Source organism: Ictidomys tridecemlineatus, chromosome X (assembly GCF_052094955.1).
Source record: "Ictidomys tridecemlineatus isolate mIctTri1 chromosome X, mIctTri1.hap1, whole genome shotgun sequence".
Taxonomy (NCBI): Eukaryota; Metazoa; Chordata; class Mammalia; order Rodentia; family Sciuridae; genus Ictidomys; species Ictidomys tridecemlineatus.
In genome coordinates this window covers 29,572,757-29,593,857 of record NC_135493.1, presented here as the reverse complement: position 1 = coordinate 29,593,857, position 21,101 = coordinate 29,572,757, and the positions used below count along the sequence as shown (strand labels likewise).

Below are 21,101 nucleotides of genomic sequence, written 5' to 3'. Positions count from 1 at the left end.
GAGATCATAATAGGAGTGTCTCAGTACAGTACTATTGAAAAGGCCAATATTCAATGCTTTAAAAATACTTAAGCAAAATGATACAGCAGCAGCTCAAAGTGCCCAACTGTGATCTCATTATTTCAAGTTTAAACCAGCAGTTGTTACACTATTGAATAATTATATTTCATTGGGGCAGTTTTTATCAAAATGCAATGGTTTTGTTGCCTGCTAGATATGTAACCTCAGTGAAATCACTCCCCTTTCAGAAAATTATGTTGTTAGAGTAAATAATCTTTAAGATACTTTCCAGCATAATTCTAAGGCAATTAACAAAATGTGATATTTGGTGTGATTTATTATTGTGCAATAACTTGCATTTTTCCTCTAATTTTCACTTTACCTCCTCTTACAGTTTTGCCATTCATAAAAAGAAGTTTGGAAAGGTTTGGAAAACATAAGATGAATTTCAGTAATCACATTAGCCTTTATTGAAAAGATTTACTGTATTTTACTGCAAGCCCTCAGTTGGGGATTGAAAGCTGGGTACCAAGATACACTGTATTGTTAATCAGTAAGTTATAGAAACTCTGAATAAGCTGATATATATATATATTCAAACTTTCACTTCAATATGAAAACTTCTCATCTATTAAGCTTCCTTCTTAGTTATCTATACATTCAATATCTGTGTCCCACTTACACCATAAATGTTTCAATAAGGGCTGATTATTTACCTCATTTTAATGCCAACAGCCTCTCTATACCCTCATCTATGTTCTGCCCCATGGGGGCTGTCTTGAAGAAGCAAGAGCCTAGTTGCTATGCTTCACTGCCTCCCTTCTGAGATTGCTGTTAGCTTACATTTCATAAGTACCAGTCTGATGACAACACTAAATAGATTTTAATGCTCTAGAGATCAACAAGATGAGGTAGAAAAACACAACACAATCTGTCCTAATTAGTTCATAGAATATTTCTATCTTTCAATGCTAATCAGGCATCCAAAAAGGAGCAAAATACAAGGAATAAAAGGCAAGTAGTTAAATATACTTGAATGTTTTCAGTCTATATTGCTGAAAAATAAGTATTAAAAAAAACTCTTAATTCTGGAGCCAGGTTAAGTTCTGTGTTAGCCTCTTGGGTCTGTTTTTTACCTAGGGGGGAAAAATCACAAACCTGAGATACTGATTTCATTTTTTTTTAAATTTTGAGACAGGGTCTCTCTAATTTACTGAGGCTGACCTTGCAATTCCCTTGCCTCAGTCTCCCAAGCTGCTGGAATTACAGGTGTACACTACCACCCAGCACTGATTTAATTCTTTACTGGAACTAAAAAAAAAAATCAGTAAAAGTCACATAACCTTAAAAATGTGGATGGCCCTAAGGACAGTGTTTGCTTCATTCCACTGAAAATCGAGTTCAAGCATACATGATAGGCATTTATGCCACATCAACATTTACTTAATGAACTATATGCAAAGGCACAGTGATGAGTTTAAATCAGGATAGTTCTTATACATTGAAACAGAACACCAGTAGTGAAACAATATTTATTAATTCCACTAAAACACACTACATATTTTGTTTTTATAATGGCCATGTTAATAAGTTTCAGGCATCTTAGGTTAGGATCAAAATTTGTCCTCAGAACCAGTAAATAAAACATTTTTTTAAATTTTAAGCTAATCAGAGAGAGAGCAGTTTTATTAATAAAGACTGATCTTAAAATACTGGGAATGATTTAGGAATTAAGGTTTCAATATATCATTTTTAAGAAGAAAATTGTTTCATATACCAAGAGGCAACAAATCCTTATTATTTGCATGTATTTTTATATAATCAATCAGATTGCAGGTTCTAAAATTGCTCATATCCAGCATGATGACGCTTGAGACCAATAAAATAAGCCAGCAACACTAGAATAAGTACTCCTGCCAAGGCTGCTCCCACCGCTATGGGCACAAGGAAGTTGTCGTCATCTGCACTGCAGTCTTGAGCTAGATGTGGAGAAAGGACAATTGAGAACAGAAACAATGACAAAATTTCAAATCTGTCCATTTTAAGTTAAAATGACAGTACTTCCCAGCACACACATTTTGTTTTTCACATTAAGATAACAAGTCACTGGCATTATATTATTAGCAAATGAGATGTTCCACAGAAGTGACTTCCCAAATAACCAAACCATACACTTTTACATAACAAAAAAATGTAGTCATTTTGGGTGAAATGTATACAAAATGATCACATTTTTCTCAGATTTCTTAAACAGAAGATAGTGAATAAATATAATTAACCTTTCCTTGATGATAAGGCTATGAGCTTCAGAGACAAAATGTTATGATGTTAAAGAAGCACAGTGCTTGGAATACTGTACATTATTAAGTATTAACTAATGACAACTATATAAAAGAGACACAGAACTCAATGCATGGAAATCTGGAGTCATTAAATAAGGAGGAAAGATAAAAACTGGCCCTAGTGGCATACTTGTTGGCTTCAAGAAGCTCAGTCTAGTGTGAGATTCAGACAAGGAAGTAAGTGGTTATAATTTCAAAATATGCTGTGGTTGAGGCAAGAAATACACAAAGTTTCAATGGAAGTGTTTCAGAGGCACACTCAATTCAGCCTTGTTACACAAGACACATTTTTTAAAAGGTAACAATTGAGCTGAGTTTTTAAGGATGAAAATGAATTACCCATACAGGTAATGAGATAAAGATATAAAGATATTCCAGGCATAAGTATCAGCACAGACAAAAATATGGAGGACAAGAACACTTGGCACTTCAGGTGCAACAAGCAAGCTGACATAGCTAGAACAATGGATCAACTGGACAGGAGGCAGAAAAATGTATCAGTACCAACTTATAAGATCACTGTATACTCCTAGATAGTTTGGCCTTATCCTCATAGAAAAAAAAATATCAGCATCAAGATTTTAAGCAGGATATTTTTGTTTCAGAAGGTATGGCAGAAGGAAGCCTAAAGGTAGTTAAGTTAGGCGGCACCTCTATTACTAGAGTCTAAGTGACCAATATTATGTCCCTGAACTAGATTAATGAAGTGAAGATGCAGAAAGGACAGACTGGAGATTCAATTAGAAGGCAGAATTGACCAAATGGATGTAGAGGGTGTAGGAGGAGGTGCTAATAGGATAGTTTCCAATTCCACACTTAAGTGATTATGTTCATGCTGGTGCCATTCATCATGGTAATAATTCAAGAACATATGCCTTTCAGTATTGTTATATTTGTAGTTATTTGATGGGGGAGGGTTGGGAGAGGATAAGCTAGAGAGTCGCTCCATTTTGGATTTATGCCTGTGTTCAAACCAAGTGGTTATATGACAAGTGGTAGTTAAAACCATGTACAACAAAATTTCTCAGTGAGAGCATGTCAAATAAAGAGGTCCAGAGACAAAACCCTTGGGAACAGTTATATTTGAGAGATAGACCAGAGTAGGAAAAAGAAGTAGAAAAGACAGGTAGAAAATAGTGCCACTGAAGTAAAGTAAAGGGAGAGTTTCAATTAGCATAGGAGAATAGCAAAGTCTTAAGAGTTAAGTCTGAAAAATGTCCATTGAATCTAGGAATATAGACAGTTGAAGGGTATGAGTCAAATTGCCAAAGATTTACAAGTAAACGGGAAGTGATTGATTAGGAAATCGAGAACATGGGATAAGGAACATATGCTCATTTCAAGGAGTTTAAAATGATTTAAGAAAAGAGAAGCAATATAGAGGTAGTTAGAAGGGGGACACAAAGACAAGAAAAGATGGCGGGTGAGTGGAAGAGACTTACATGTTTCTAGGATGAGACAAATGTTTAAAGAGCTATTAGCAAATGATAGGTTGAAGATGCTGACTGGTATAAGGTCTCCTAGGAGGCAGGAGGAATGGTATTTCAGAAGTACTAATCAAGAAAACCTACAGTGACACTAGAGAGAGGAAGGAATAGTACAAATGGACACACACTTGGAAAGGGAAGAAGAGAGCTCACATGGTAAACTGCCACTTCTATTTCCCATTTCCTTGCCTCTTACTGCCCTAGTTCTCTTCCTACCTTGCAATCTACCAGGGATTGATAAATCAGGCAATTAAGTTTATTTGAATTGGGTCAAAAATAAGAATGAATAGGCTGAAGGCAATTCTGAGTTTGCCTGTATTCAAGAAATGTGCCAGGCTTTTTTTTCTTTTTCTTTTCCTGTAACCCTCTGGGACAGTAACTGGGAACAAGATGCAATCTCGGAGTTTATGGACTTTTTGACATTGACTTTGGCTGCCAGCTCAATGATGTTTTTTAACTTGGTTCTGTTAAGAATACAGATAGCTGAGGTTGCCAGATGTGAGCTGTGAATAGATGATGTTAAGAGTCCTCAGTGAGTGCCACCCCTTCAATTTCCCAAATTACCATTCAGCCTATAAACTATTAGGTGACACGTATCATAAAGTATTATGCTTTGAATTTAATATCTCTTGGATTTTAAAAAATTCATTAGTAGATTAATTTCTTATTCTGGCAACAGACTCACAGTCCTCTCTTTCCCAAATTGGGTATTTGACCTAGTACTGAAACGACTTTCATAAATACTGCCAATAAGGCTTTCATGTAAGACAAATATTCCCAGAGTAGATCAAAAAAGCAATTCTGCTAATACAAAGATCTTTCCAGATGCTGTCACTTACTTAAAATGCTCTCAATTAGTGTGTGAAATATTAATTTATAATAACTATTGATTTTATGAATTCAATCTTTAAAAATTATTTAGGTAATGGAAAGAAATTTTGGGAAAACAGTAATTTAATAGGATTGTATCCTGAAAAAAGAAAACTCTCATTCCAAAAGTCATTTTGACCTGACCTATTTGCCTAATGTACACTTAATACCATATTGAAAATATTTCTGGGGAAAGGAAAAGTACATCTATGGAGGAGTTTAATAGCCAGAAGCAATGAATATTTTTTTAAGACTAAAAAAGTTTCATGACCAATGAAATTTCAATGAAAACTTTCATTGAAACAGTAGATTATAAACAGTTAATCTTCAATGTTCTGTTGAGAAATTTTTCAAATAAAATTTTCAGCATAAGAATTGGAAAGCTGAGATATAATTTATGACAAAATGTAAAACTCCCTTAAAAAGCAGTTGAGGGGCTGGGGATATAGCTCAATTGGTAGAGTGTTTGCCTTGCATGCACCAAGGCCAAGGATTCAATCCCCAGCACCACACACTAAGAATCTACTCTAAGACTCACATTCTTATGCGACATATATTTGTTATATACCTTTTAGATCAATACTGAAACCAAAGTAAATCACATAAAGCTGAAAGGATACTTAAAGCTTCTACCACTTATGCATGTCTATACTTTTCAAAGACAACATATAACAGTTATTGATGCAGAAAATTAGCTACCAAGGTAAGACATGGTAGCTAAAAGGAGATGAGTGAGACAGACGAATGCAAGAAAATTTGACATTGTCTAACCTTAAAAATCAGATGAAATGATATTAATCTTAAAAAATCTAACTCTTGGGTGGCTAAGTTAAAATGATCACAAGTTTGAGGCCAGCCTTAGTAACTTGGCGAGTTCTAAGCATCTTAGACGTTGTCTCAAAAAATAAAAAGGGCTGGGGTAAAGTGCCCCTGAGTTCAAAAGAAAGAAAAACAAATCTGAATCTTATAAGAATTCCTCCTGGAAAAAAAAATGCAGGAAATAAGATAGGTGCACTGTACACTGAGGGGTTAATACTTTATTGATCTTGATACATAACAAGTCACTTCTTACCAGATTCCTTCTAAAAATACTCAAATGTATATTTATCTTCTTTGAAATGGAAATTATCACTCAAAGAAATAAGAGTAGCAGGATTTTAAAAGCCCCAATCCCTAAATGAAGAAAATTGAGATCCCAGGAGTGAAGCAACCTGGCCAAAATCACATGGTAGCTAATAGCAGTATTGGGAGCCATGACTAACAGCATTCATATGGCTTAACTGGGTAACCCAGAGAAAAATTACCAGCTTAGTTTTCTTGTGTGATTACTACAGTGACCAGGAAACTATGTGGAAATTGGAAGATTGAAGTATTTTAAGATGAGTTAAGAGATGGATTGCACACAATCCTACTTTGGTTCAGATCAATAGCTCACTTTGGATAGCTGCTATGAAAAGCTGCTATGTAAAGATATGAAATATTGGTCTCACTTTAGGAATTGAGAAGTGTAGGAAGAGATATTCTGAAGCTTTTACTATGAAATAAATATTCTAGATTTCTGGGTCCCTCTCTGACTATGCATCAGATTCAGCAGGGAAATGTGCACACGCACGCACGCGGGCACACACACACACACACACACACACACATACATACACACACACACCCCTCATCCCAGATCTGCTAAGTGACATACTCTAGGGTTGGAGCCTGGGAAAACCTGGGAAGTGTATTTGTAATAAAGTATGTGTTTTTACTAAAAACACAATTCCAAGGTAATTCTTATTCTGTAGCCAGTTTAGCATCTGTCAAGGCCTGTGTATGCCCCTTCTTCCAGAGAATACTACACAGAATATTTCTACTTCTAAGCATTTACAAAGATTTTTCTTTTGAAAGAAATTGCGATTGTGTAGTATATAAAATCTTGACTTTAACCAACGGGAAAAAATGTGAGCAAATTTCCTTAAGAAATAAAAGAATCTTTATTGTTTTAGAAGCAATGTTGAGCAAACAGGCAAATATCTAAAGAGAGATACCATACAATAACTAGTGGTTTAAACATTGAGAAAAAAACATGGAAAGTATTTACATGGACCAGTTTCTTTATACAAATGCTTTAACATGAAAAACACCCCAAACCAAATAGAATTTTAGCATCAAGGTGCAAACCCAGTAAAACAAAACAACAACACTACAAAAACGTGTGGCTATAGGAAATCATAGTGTAAATAGCAGAATATAAACTGGCCCATGTAGAATACAAAAATATTCACTTAAGTCAGATTTTCTATAAAACAGTGCTTATTAGAGGTATTTTAATATGAATCAGATATATAATCTAAAGGTAGAAACTTTTAGAAACATTAACAGCATTAAGCCAATGCCACCCACTTGTGCTTCTAAGTTTTTGTTTTTGCTTTTGTTTTTAAAACTGCTGTTTTGACTCATGAAAAATCTCTAAGGCCCACATTCTTAAAAGCATTATCCACTCTTATAAGATTAACAATTTTATACTAAAACATATTTCAAATAAAAAAATAATTTTTAAAAATCAGATTTAGTCTTTAGGAAGCAATTTAAGCTGGCAATTCAGCTCAAAGTAGCTCTAGGAGAGGGGTTAAGTCAATCAGGAATCTGATTCTGAGCCAGTAAGATTTTCAGGCTAAACAGACAGCAAATTTAAGTGAGAGAAATTATTTATCATTCTAATGACAGTTACAGACATAAACATGCTAACATGCAATTATCTATATATGCGTGCATGTATGTACTGAAGTATTCAACATCAAAATTTTGGAACCCAGATAGTTCCTCATTTTTTTATTTGTTTTTGTCTTTGCAGTACTATGTGTAGAACCCAAGGCCCTGTGCATGCAGGCAGGCACTCCAACATTGAATAGTAATCCCAGTACTAGTTCTTCATTTCCTACTGATGGGGAGGCATATAATCTGCCCTCCCCAAATAACCACAGGAACCTTGCACATATGGCTGCACGTTGATATTTTAAAAAATAATTTGCTCAGCCATACCAATGTGTGTGTGTGTGTGTGTGTTGTGTGTTGTGTGTGTGTGTGAGCGTGCTCACGCATATGCGTGCAGAATCTGCAAGGAATACTTGATGCGTTAACTATATATGCTGAAAAAGTTTGCTTTCTTACATAAGCATTAGGTGGTGCACAGTAAATAGACAATTGGTACATCTCTCCCATCACAAAACTGAATACAAAGTATATGAATTAATAATGATTCTACCATAATGAACAATAACAATGTAAGTTTTGATTAGCACAGAACCATTTAAATGTAAAAGCCAAATTACTAAATGTTGTAGCAATCAATGCAAACTGGAAATGAATAACATTTTAATAGACTGAGGGAAGACCAAGACTTTTGGGTTGAGTACAAGTTATTTTCTAAGTGTAAGTGCACTTGATCTAGGTTTTAGGACATACTGGCATTTCTTCTTTGAGAAAAAGAAAAGAATAAAATACATTACCACCAACAAGGAAGACTGGAAGGTTAAAGAGAAATCTACATTAATTTTAGTACTACATGTAGAGGCCAATTTACGGGTACAAAAGACTAATGCCCTCAATTGGCACTGCCTAGCAATTATCTTTAAAGCACCTAAAAAATAGATTGAAATGCCCAGTTGGAATAGTCTTGCATCTTGCAATTTAAAAGATTGAAACGTCCAGTTTTTTGAAAAAAAAAAAAGCATTAAACAATAAGATTAACACCTATTCTAAAATTGAAAAAGCTTTTGTGTCTTTTGTCATTACAGCCACATTAAGTACAAATGTATTCAAAAAACATGAGAAAAGCATTCATTTGTAAGAACATAATATACTAGGCCCTGTTCAAATCTACTAGCATCTCTTCATGGATCAAATATGCAGCAATGCCAAAGTAGCTAAGTTAACCTGCAAACAAAATCACAAAAAAAAAGCAAAAGGAGCAAGTACAAATCCACTATAGAATATGTTGTCCCAACTCAACCTCATGCAAGGAAAAGATATCTTTTCAAAAATTGTTTTTCCTAAGCTATATATTTCTAGTCAGATATACATAAGTGAAAACACTGAAATACTAATTCAAGACAGTAAAATAGAACCTATAATACAGGTGATTTTGCATGTGTCTTTTACTATAGAAATAACTATTCCTTGGTTGGGAAACCAATATCACACGGCTAATTTATAGTTTATAGAATTTTTTTGTTTAAGTTCAAAAATCTCTCATACCACCCATTCTAAGAGCAGGACTACAACTAAATATACCTTAAATTGAACAGTATTGCAGGTTGGAACTTGTACTTGCTTTATTGTTTGATAACAGAGATCACATGTGGATTAGTGTTACAGAGTCTGATATCCAGCATAACTTTTTCTTCTGCCAATTAGGTAAGCAATCACTATAACGATAATCAAGCCTGAAAGACCAGCACCAACTATAATTGGTATTAGAATGGTGTCATCATCCAGCGAACATTCCTGGGCTGTAGGTGAGAAAAAGTGTGTAACAAATAATGAGTATAATCAAAAAAAGAATGTTCAAAAGTAAAAGATGTTGATTCAAAAGTCAGAAATGCTTACAAAATCAATTTTAATTATGACAGGTATATTTTTATGATAAAGCTACAGAAAATTATGGGCTATTCTAAAACTAAAATCCTAAAATTTGTCTTTTTATATTTATGCTTATGTGTATATATGAATTCATACACATGAATATGTATAAATTCATTTATGTCTATAAACACACACTGGATTACACGGTATACATACGTGTGTGTATGGTTGTGTATTTGTTTACATTCCAAGTTCTTTCCAAAACAGGAGTATCACTCTATCAGAAATTAAGAGAGCTAATTTAGCCTATTTCTACATAGCCAGATTAGACTCCCAGTGGTACTGTGATTGTCTCTGGGGGAAACAGGATAGCAGGGTATTACAAGATTAGAAGAACCAGGCTGGCTTTAGAGTTCCTCTATATTTGGGTCAGTCAACTACAGTTCATAACCAAATCTGGCCCAAGAGCTAAAAATCATATTTATAATTCTAAATGGTTGTGGGAGAGACATATATTCTGTGACACATGAAAGTTGCATGAAATTCAAATTTTAGTGTCCATTAAAAAAAGCATTATTGGAGCACAGTCACACTCAGCTGTTTATGTATTACCTATGGCTGTTTTCATGTTATAATGACAGATTGAATAGTTGAGACAAAGACAATGTGACCCCAAAGCCTAAAAAATACTGTCTGGATCTTTTAAGAAAAAGTTTTCAGATCTCTGATTGAGAATATATGATTTAGTGGCTACATGAGTCAAGAAACTGGGACCTCTTACTAACCTGAGTGTGGTTACTACCTTTCTTATCAATTTGGTCCAGGCTAGCAGCCTACAGGGGCTATTTTTCTATTTCTGGAGAATAGTCTGATCCAATAAAATCCAATCAACACTCTTCTACCTTATTGCAATTCTATTTCCTCCCCATATACACTCAAGTATTACCTATGTGCTATATTTATAGGTACCCACAGCCAAGAACCTAGTTCCACAAATAAATTATGCATTTAATAGTATTAAATGCTATATACCTCTTTGGGTGACATTTTAAATTCTATGCACATAAAAACCAGAAATTTAAAGAAAAAGAACAGCTCATCTATATTATAACTGACTAGATAAATAGACCTTAACTGATAATAACACTGAAAAAGATTTTAAATTCTAAACACAAATCTGGATCTAAAATTATAGTGAAGATATAGGGGAGCTAGATTAAGACTCCAAAAATAAAGTTACTAAAGGATCAAAAAATGAAGTACATAAGTAAAACCAACAAAAGAAAAAAATGAATTCTTAAAAATAACTCTTAAAGTTGTGATTAATACCCCTATTCACAAGAATGGCAGGGTGAAGAGCCCATTTATTGACGAGGTATTCATCACCTTTGAAGAAGTAATTGAATGGCTCACAGCATATTCACTTGTTTGTTTGTTTGTTTGTTTCAGGGATTGAACCCAGGGGTGCTTAACCACTGAACTACATCCCTATCCAGCATATTCACTTTTAAGCACTGCTTCTACATTTCCTTCTAAACCATAGAATTAATTGTTTAAAAGGATATTGATGACTGGAATAGCTCTGCTCAGCAAATCTGTGATGCACAAACCTCCAATTTTAAGTAATTGGTTTAAAAGGACAAGTTACTTAAGGAATTTTGTGTACTTTGTTTTCTTTATGCAAATTTTCATCTTGTGAATGCCAAATACATCTTTCACATTTACATGAACATGTTATAATGAAAGTCCTTCAAAGAACTTTCATCAAAAATCTTATAAATGCCATCATTAGCCCTGAGTTGATTTTCAAAAAGCCTCATTTGCACTAGTACTTGCTTTGAGGACTCGTCAGATAATTCTGGCTGCTAATAACATAGTTCGCAATATTTGAGGCTTTGCTATCCCTCTTTATTTTTGTTTCTTGAGATCAGACCAAACTGCTTTCATTCAGGTAGGAAAATGTTTCCAATGAGAAGATGGCCCCAAGAAGGCAGATAAGATACTCAAAGCTGCTGCTCCAAGGTACCATCCCTTCCAAACTGAAACCAAGACACAACTATATTTTAAGTAAGCTCACTTAAAGCTCCAAATAGTTTTCAGATCATAAAAAAAAACATTTAGCTTGAGCAAAATGATGGGCCAAATATAGTTATACAACTCGTCCATTGCCATAAGAACTCTACATCATAGAGTCAAGAAGAGGAGAGTTTGTATTTCTCTATTTAAATATATAAATTTCCATGACTCAAAGAAAAAGCCACCTATCAGTCAATGTAAGAACATAATTATTAATAAAACTTGCTTGATTCTTACCTGTAGAATACTTTCCTTCCATCACATTGAAAGGCTGAACTCTTAATTCAAAGGTATTTATCTGAAATGTTCTAGATACTGAAACAGTCTGCTCTTTGTGGCACATATAAGAACTTCCCAGAGGAGCATCCCAGTAGCTAAGGTTGTTATTTGCAATGCTGAAAACTTTCCAGGAAAAAAATACAGGTTAGTAACTTCTTATCCTATCAACATCAAAAATGGACAGTTCTCAGTGTTTTTTAGTAAAGTATGGGAGCTTAGGAAACATGGTCTACCAACAAAAAGCAAGTCTTACCACCACTACTTTTTTTTTCTTTTGGCAGTACTGAGATTTTAACCTAGGGCCTCAGATATGCCAGGCAAGTGCTCTACCACTGAGCTACCTCCCCAACCCTTAGCCCTTTCTCTTTAATTTTGACAGAGGTCTTATTAGGTTGCCCAATTTGGCCTTAAACTTGCAATATTACTGACTCAGCCACATGAATAGCTGGGATTACAGTCATAAACTACCTCCCTCATCTTTCTATAGATGCTTCTACAGCTTAAAAATCATTTGCATCCTTAACTATTAACTACCATGTTTGAAAAGATGAGATATAGCAACATATAGAATATCACAACTCAAATATTCAAAGTTACATATTTTAAGTGGTGGTCAAGGTATACTTTTTACAAGGTTCCACTGAATAAGGCACTCTTTGATAATAAGACGTGTATAGTTACTAGTCCTTCAGTATAACTGACACTCTTCTCCCTTAGACCAATGCTTTGCTTACCAGAGCCATTAGCCAAATTCAAGCTGACATTCACTTCCTTCAGATAGAATCGGTTTTCATTTTTCTGTTTGAAAGAGAACATCCAATTAATCAACATATCACAACTGTCTACAGGTAAAGTTAATATCTACAGAAGAAAAGTGATCTAGGAGTAATACAGAGAAGAGGATACCATGGATTAGACCTGGGCTAGTATAATAAACTGCAACTAAGCAAAGAGAACTCAAAGTGGCAAAACTCTTTTTCTCTTCACTTAATTTCCAACTTGTGGACTACCAGAGTAGTCATGTGGTTAGATACACAATGTGATTCATCTTGATTTCAGAGTCCACACCACTTCTATCCCAGATCATGACAGTCTCTTACTGGACTCTCTGCCTTTCAATCACTCCAGCTCTATTCTTTCCTTTCTACTGCTTCCTTCTCTCTCTCTCTCTCTCTTTCTCTCTCTCTCTCTCTCTCTCTCTCTCTCTCTCTCTCTCTCTCTCTCTCTCTCTCTCTCTCTCTCATGCTGGGGATTGAACCCTTGGCCTTGATATATGCAAAGCAAGCACTCTACCAGCTGAGCTATATCCCCAGGCCTGCTATTCTCTTTTGTTTGTTTGATATCTTGATATTACATTTTTTTTTCTTTTGGTGTTGGTGCTGGGAATCGAACTCATGGCCCATGCATGCTAGGCAAGCTCTATCAGTGAGCTATATCCTCAGACCTTTTTTAAAATTTTATTTTCAGGTAGGGTCTTGCTAAGTTGCCCAGGTGGGCCTTGAACTTGTGATCTCTTACCTCAATTACCCAGATAGCTGGAATTGTTACTACATTTTAAGATTTTAATTTAATTTTATTAGTTTTTTTTTGTAGTACTAGAAATGGAACCAAGACCTTGTGCATACTAGGCATATGCTCTACCACTAAACTACACTCCTAGACTTTGTGTGTGTGTGTGTGTGTGTGTGTGTGTGTGTGTGTGTGTGGTATTAGGGATTGAACCCAGGGCCTTGTGCATGCGAGGCAAGCACTCTACCAACTGAACTATGTCCCCAGCCCTGTTTTTGTTTTATTTGTTCTAATTATCCCTGTGTGTATGTGTGAAATTAGAGATTGAACATAGAATGCTCTACCACTGTGCTACATTCCTAGCCATTTTTATTTTTTTCATTTGGAGAAAGGGTCTTGCTGAATTGTGCAGGCTGGCCTCAAACTTTTGTGATCCTCCTGCTTCAGCCTCTAGGATAGCTGGGATTATAGGTATTCACTCCCTTGCCTGGCTGGATTCTATTTTAAAATAGCCTACAGGGCAAAACAAATATTATAATTATTAATATTAAACATTTCCATGTAAGATCAGAAGAAGCCATTTTCCGTTAAAGAGCCTACCACAGTGGTCAGATGTATCACTCAAAAGGGAATGACCCCAAATATTACTTTCCTCATTTTTATTAACCATAACTTCTATGAGATAACAGAATATATCTAGGGAGGTCTGCTCTTACCATACTGAAGAGGATAAGTTTTTGGTTTTTTTTTTTTTTTTTGGTGCGTGTGTATGTGTGGGTATATGTATGTATGTTGCTAAGGATGGAACCCAGGGCCTCGCACATTAGGCAAGTACTCTACCACTGAGCTATACCCTCAGCCTGAAGAAAACAAGTTTTAGACATTTGTACACTTTCTTCTTTTTAATTTTACAGTGCTGGAAATGGAACCCAGGGCCTCATGTATGCTAGGCAATGCTCTACCACTGAGCAACACCCTAGCCTACCTGACAGTTTTAACAGTGACTCACTAGTCATAGAGGAATTATTAGAATGTAAGAAAAATTTTATAATCCTTTCTAAAATATAATTGTCTAATATAATCTTCAATTACTCAGCACATATTCTATAGAAAAAAATACTTTAGACTCAAGATACCAAGTTCAGATATGAAATTACAACATACCTCTCATCTACATATCAGATGTTATATATCAGTAATCTGATTACAAAGCAGAACTTGTTTTTATCCAATTATATAATAGCTCTTATTTTGAGAACTATTGGTGGTTCATTTTCCCTTATCTGTAGCTATCCCCTATTGCTCATTTCCATTTGCTACAATATGTATACAGATATATCCCCTCACAGAAATATTATGAGGATAACAATTGCTTCTGAGAAGGTAGAAATAAAGGTCCCCAATGGCTAATTAATTCTAGCAAGAAGTAGGACAGATATACGTAACCTGAAACCTTCTGTTCAGGATTCAGCTTTTCATACAAATGTGAACAACAACACAAACTTAATGCTGGCATTTTAAGCTATCCTGATTTAATGAGTTAATATGTACCCTTACACAATTCTTATATATAGGAAGTACAGTCATCCCTTAGTATTGATATTCTCATAGGATTGGTTCCAGGACCAGCAACAGATACCAAAATTTGAATTTGTTTAAGTCCTTTTTATAAAATGGTGTAGTATTTGCATATAGCCTACACACATCCTCCTACATACTTTAAATCACTTCTAAATTACTAATAATACCTAATGTAATGTAAATGCTATGTAAGTAATCGTTACACTATCTTGCTTAGGGATTAGTGACAAGAACATAAGTCTGTACATGTTCAGTACAGATATAACTCTTTTTTTCTATTTTTGGTAGTACTGGGTGAAATCCAGGGCCTCACACATGCTAGGCAAGCACTCTACCACTGAGCTATACCCCAGCCCTTCTTTCTTAATATTGGTGACCCAAGGTTGGTGAATCCATCAAAGCTGTACCCACAGATACAGAGGCCTTATCATATTCAACAAATGTATTATTATTATTATTATTATTATTATTATTATTATTGACACTATTACAAATGGCATTACTTCCAAAAGGCTGAAAATATTATAATACACAAACATGAGGGTTATCTAACCAAAAAGAGAAAAAAATATTATCCTGAAAATTATTTATATGTGGAGAGATTAGAGAGTTTTCTTTTAATGTGAGTTAATTCTTGCTCCTACCTAGAGACTATACAATAGAAAGGCCATTCTTGGTGAATAGTAATAAAAGAGTCCAGCCACAGAACACCAAGCAGACTTTGAGGAATGAAGAGGGATCAATGGACTACACTGTATAATTAATAGTGTTGAAATGGAAAATAAAACAAGACATGAACACCCCCATACACAAATGTTTAAACTTTCAGATGTGTTTCTCAGAGAATGAACCCAACTTTAGAAAAAATCTGTTACTTACGACAGCAAAGACGAAGTCAAGATACTTAATGTTGCTGCTGTTTAGCCTAAGCTGAGCAGTCTGAGGATGGCAGCTGCCAGTGACACCAGTTGAATTGGGGTTAATGTTAATGACTGAAGAAACCTTCAGGGAAAGAAGAAAGGGGAGGTACTGATTAACTATAAAATCTGACAGCAAAGCCTTACACTCTAATAAGACCAACTTCAATGCAGAACAAAACCTCCTTTGTTTGGATACTTAAATTCATGGTGTCTTACTTTCAAACAAACTTGGCACAAACCCTCAAGCTATGACTCAGATGACTTAAAAAACAACAACAACAACAACAAGAAGGAAGCTTCCTCAGTAATGAGCCAAATGAAAACACACATTTTTACGGAGCACAAGAGCCATCTGTCTAGTTTCTTTCAATCACAGGATCCTGGAAACAAGATTTGTTCACTGGCACTCCCTCTGGAGCCCAAGTGGAACACTGCAACTAGAAAAGCTATCATGAAAGTGTCTTTACGATCTGAGTCATCAAATAGCTGGAAAAAACAGAAAGCTGCACTACTCCTGAACAACAAGCTTCTGTACATTTCAGATAAAAGTATGAAGGAGTTATAGTTTATTTTTTGGTGGTGCTGGGGATGGAACCCAGGGCCTCAAGCATTCTAGGCAAATGTTCTACCACTGAGCTATTTTAAAGCTACTGAAACACAACTCAGCTATGTGTACTTTGACCTACTAAGGGAAAACAGAATCTAAACTCCAAAGAATCCTATAAACTGATAGGTTTTTCTGCTGACCAAGTCAATGCTTTACAAGAATTATTAACTCTTCATGTTCACAGTAACCAATCAAAACTCAAAGTCAACATTGAATATTTAAAACTGAATTATTCTAGTAACACTACTCTTGGGCTGACAATAGGATACACAGTATTTGGAAGGAAACACAAAAAGACTGTAATGATAAAAATAGACAGTCATACCTTATCTTGAGTGATGTTCAGCTGCAGCCCCATGGTAGCCAGTAGACAAGTGCTATTACCATCACGAACCGAATAGTTTCCCACATAGGGATTTTCCTTTGGAGTGGGTGTTGGAGTAGGAGATGGCACAGTGGTGTGAATGATGGGTGCCACTGTTGTGGAATGTTTGTCTTCATCACACAGATATTCTAAAACCAATCAACAAACAAAAGACAATAAACAAAAGTGTTTTTAGTCAAGGTTAGAAAATAAAAATCTAATTTTCAAGCTTTTGTCTTGGAACGTGCTAAAGAGTAGATGATTAAGCTATTTGAGGATATGATCAAACAAAAAATCAGGTTTTATCAGCTGAAAACATTATAGGTAGAGCCTTTTGAAAGACCATTCCAGAGCTGGTAATGTATATAGCTCAATGGTAGAGCACATGCCTAGCATGAGATTCTGGTTTTGACCCACAACACCACATTAAAAAAAAAAAAAAAGACTTGCTGAAAGATCATTCCACGTGTATATCATAAACTTTACATTTTAAATTCCACAAGAGGGGCTCGGGTTGTAGCTCAGCAGTAGAGCACTCGCCTAGCACATGCAAGGCCCTGGGTTCAATCCTCAGCACCACATAAAAATAAATAAATAAAGGTATTGTGTCCACCTACGACCAAAAAAAAATTTTTTTTAAAGTTTTAAAAAATTCCACAAAAACTGCTATTATTTACAAAAAAAAATTTATGGTCTTGTGTAAGCCACAAGTCTTAAAATATAAATGCTTTGAGATAATGACCTTAATGAATACCACCCGATATACTACTTTTTTATTTTATTGATTCTTCTTAGTTATACATGACAGTAGAATTCATTTTGATGTAATTATACAAGCATGGAATATATTTAATACCACTCTTAAATTAGGATCCTAGTATAGAAAAACATACTTTAAGTACTCACCTTTTGTGCTCACCGTGCCATTTTGGACAAAAGCTTGTACAAGAACATTCCAAATGTGCTGAGTGACATTATTCTTTTCTATAGTTATCAAACTATTGCATCTAAAGATGTCATTCAATGGAACTTTTAATGCCACATGATTGTCAATGGTAATAATTCCTACAAAACAAGATTAACAATGACTGTTTCCAAGAAGGCAAGAAAAGAGTGATAATATAAATATATTTGTAATAATTTTCTTCTCACTTCATGCATGAAGTAAACAAAGGGATGTTGAAGGGAATAACAATATGTTGAAGGCAATGACAAGTTCACTGTAGCTGAAACATAGGGAATAAGGAAGAAGTAATGGAGGCTAAGAAGAAAAGACAAGTTGCATGTGGTCTCATTTTGAGGAATCTTCTACCAACTAAGGACAGTACAGACTTTCTCTATTGGCAATGGAGGGCTAATTTCAGCAGTAACTAGGACACATATAATTTATTTTAAGGGAGAGAGCAAATTTGTAGGGGACAGGCTGAGCAGAAAACTTTTAAGGGAAGCCACCTAAGAGGAAAACCAGTTAGAAGGCCAATGGTATGGGAGGTGAAAGGTAAGGTGGGGAGTAGGAAGAAAACAAGGGGATCTAATTGAAAATACCTATCTAAGGTAGAATTAAAAGGACTTATTGACTATAGATATAGAAGAAAGAGAGATGAATTAATACAGATTTTTACAGTAAAATCCTTACTTTTGGGCTACTATCCCAAAGTAATATCAACTTTTATGGGCTTACAGAGCTTCTTTCTAGATGGAATCTAAAGACTGTTCCATTTCAGGAAATCTTCAGAAGGTGAAAGTGACATTGCAACCATTCTATTCAGGTTTTATTAGAATAGCTAGAGTAGAATTTCAAAAGACAACAATACAGTGGGGCCCGCCTGTATTCCCAATGACTCAGGAAGCAAGAGGATTCCACGTTCAAGGCTAGTCTCAGCAACTTAGCAAGGCCCTGAGAAACTTAGTGAGAACCTGCCTCAAAATAAAACAAAAAAAGGAATGGGGATGTAACTCAGTGAGTGGTAAAGCACCCCTGAGTTCACCTCTGAGTTCAATCTCAGTCCCCCCATCCAAAAAAAAAAAAAAAACTACAATCATATAAATCTATATGGCTTCATTTCTTTTGAAGAAGTAGCAAGAAAGGAAGATATTTCCATTCAAGGCCCTTAATATAGGCTGCCTTCTGTACCTCTCCATAATGTAGCTGCCTTGGCACTAGCTAATAGTAAAAGTAATTGTTAAACCAATGAACTAGAAGATTTTTCCCAAAACTGTTTCTCACTGTTAACAAAAATGAATAGATATGTGAACTGGCTGCATATAAAACAGATCTCAAAAACAAATGAGTAAAAAAAAAGTTGTAGATATATTGGGGTTACACTATGAAACTATAAGTTTTTAAAACTATGTATTATTTATGAATAGGCACAGATGCAGTAAAATATAAGCACAAAGACAAGAAGTTTACATCTCAAAGTTGTGAGAGTGCTGCCTCCTAGCAGGCAAGGAGAAAAATGGAGTTGGGGAGGGAGGACAAAGGAAACCTCAAATGTATCTGTAAAATTTTGTCTCTTTAAATAAATAAAATGAAGCAAACACTGAAACACAGCATTTATTAATTATGGGTAATGAGTACCTGTGGGTCTGTTAAATTATTCTCTGTATTTTTTAAATTTTAATCATGAAGAAATGTTTTTAAAAAGAAAATAACAGCTTCAAAGTCACTTCAATTATCAGATGCCTAAAAATAAGTTAGAACTTCAAAACGCTCAATTATTTTAAAAACAATTACTAACAGTGCATTTAAGGAAGCCATTTAAAATTCCAACAAGTTTCAGATATCATAATTAAAAATCCCTCCCTTCTTTAAAATGAAAGGGGGAGATAGATGTTAGCATGTCAATTTTTCTGTCCAAATATATCAGACTAAACCTCTCCTTTAACCACTGCCTACGTGGCACAGGCATTTATTACATCATCCTTTGATAACTGTAACAGCCTCTGAAGCTGGCACTGCTGCCTTCAGTCTCCTCATTTCTGAATTAATCCTGTAGAATATTCTTTATAAACTACTCTCTCTGCTTTTGTTATATCTTTCTCTGGCTTTAAAAACCTACAATGGTTCCCCAGTGCCTAGCCCATCAAGCTAAATGTCTTTCCCTGGCTTCCACGGCCCCCTGTAATTTAGACCCACTGCACTGGCCAACTTTGTTTTCCTTCTGCTACACACACAGCCTCTATTTTAATCAGGCAGCTCTCCAATTACTGTTGCACATACTATGCTTCCCCCTGCTGGAAACATCCTGCTCAAAATCCTCTGCTTACTCAAATTTGACTGTTAGCTCAGTTTCAGCTCAGGTCCTACTTGGCCACCCAGCCTTCTCACTCCTCTATTGCTTAATGGCCTCTTCTTTCCTCTCTGCTCCTAATCAGGACCACTGATAAGAACATTTTTGAAGCTGGCACTCTTGGCCACATGGATGGGTTCAGGGACTATATGCCATATGCAGAATTTACTGTGCACTTTTTCTTTTCTGAGAGAGTATCTAAAGCTTGCCTCACATTGTCAGAAAAGATTGATGAACACTCTCTCCCCTCAAACAAAAAACATGAACAGATTTTAAAAAATCAGACTGAGCTCAATGCTTTCCAAATTCATATAACCTGGGAACACAATTCAGCTCCACTGGTTTCTAAGTTCCTTGAAATGAGGGACAAATTTTATCTGACTTCTCAAAAAACAATGCAGAACACTAAGATAAATAAATAACATAGCCAATAATCTGCCTTAGTTATTCTCTCAAACTAAGATATCAGTAAAAAGAAAACCAGGATTTAATTTTTTTAAGTCTTAGTCTGTGCTATCTCCCACGTTTTCTGTGAACTCACACACTTCTAGATCTTTAAAATATAGTTTTTTTGAGATTTGTAAGTCCATATGAGTTATTAATCCCCAGACTGGGCTGGGGTTGTAGCTCAGTGGTAAAGTGCTTGCCTAGCATGCGTGAGGCCCTGGGTTCAATCCTCAGCACCACATTAATAAATAAAAATAAAGATTAAAAAAAATCACATGTCTGAGCGACTAATGCCTATCTGCCTCTGTTTGTGAAGTCAGAATGAAACACTATCTGTGGGAAGAGCTATGCCACTACAAACACCATGATAACCTCAATAGAGGGGAAGAAAGGAGAGAATTATATTCCCAATAAAATTAAAATCTCCACTATACATGTCTTCAAAATGTTTTAATATGCATTTAAGTTATGGGAATTACAAGAATAAACCTAATTTCCAATACTTTCCCAAGTTCATTTTGACTTGAAATTGTCTCAAAATGGCAGCAAATGTTGACTTTTGTCATTTTAACTTTAATCCCATTTAATTTTTAGTCATTTTAAATGGTGAAAACATCTACAGATGAGGCATTTCCTCTTGCTTCAGGTTACTGAATTTGAACATATTTAAAATAGTTATCAGCAAAGGATTTTCTCATTTATTCAACATTTGTTCAGGGCCTACTACTTAATAAAATAAATAATAAGTGTACAA

At 35.1% G+C, this 21,101-nt stretch overlaps 1 protein-coding gene across 3 annotated transcripts in view; it reads right to left on the bottom strand.

Moving 5' to 3' along the window:
* Positions 1-21,101, bottom strand: part of Lamp2 (lysosomal associated membrane protein 2) — a 64,513-nt gene that overhangs the window by 1,226 nt on the left and 42,186 nt on the right. The window contains exons 5-10 of one of the 3 annotated variants that reach the window (XM_005319353.5): positions 17,514-17,672; positions 16,569-16,756; positions 15,596-15,718; positions 12,361-12,424; positions 11,585-11,749; positions 1,519-1,979 (exon numbers count right to left, since the gene is read on the bottom strand). In XM_005319353.5, the coding sequence (XP_005319410.1) occupies positions 1,840-1,979; positions 11,585-11,749; positions 12,361-12,424; positions 15,596-15,718; positions 16,569-16,756; positions 17,514-17,672 (839 nt within the window). In that variant the 3' untranslated portion in view covers positions 1,519-1,839. Of the gene's footprint in view, positions 1-1,518; positions 1,980-8,996; positions 9,205-11,584; positions 11,750-12,360; positions 12,425-15,595; positions 15,719-16,568; positions 16,757-17,513; positions 17,673-21,101 lie in introns of those variants that run through there. The other 2 variants (XM_078034319.1, XM_021722386.3) reach the window with 2 other exon arrangements.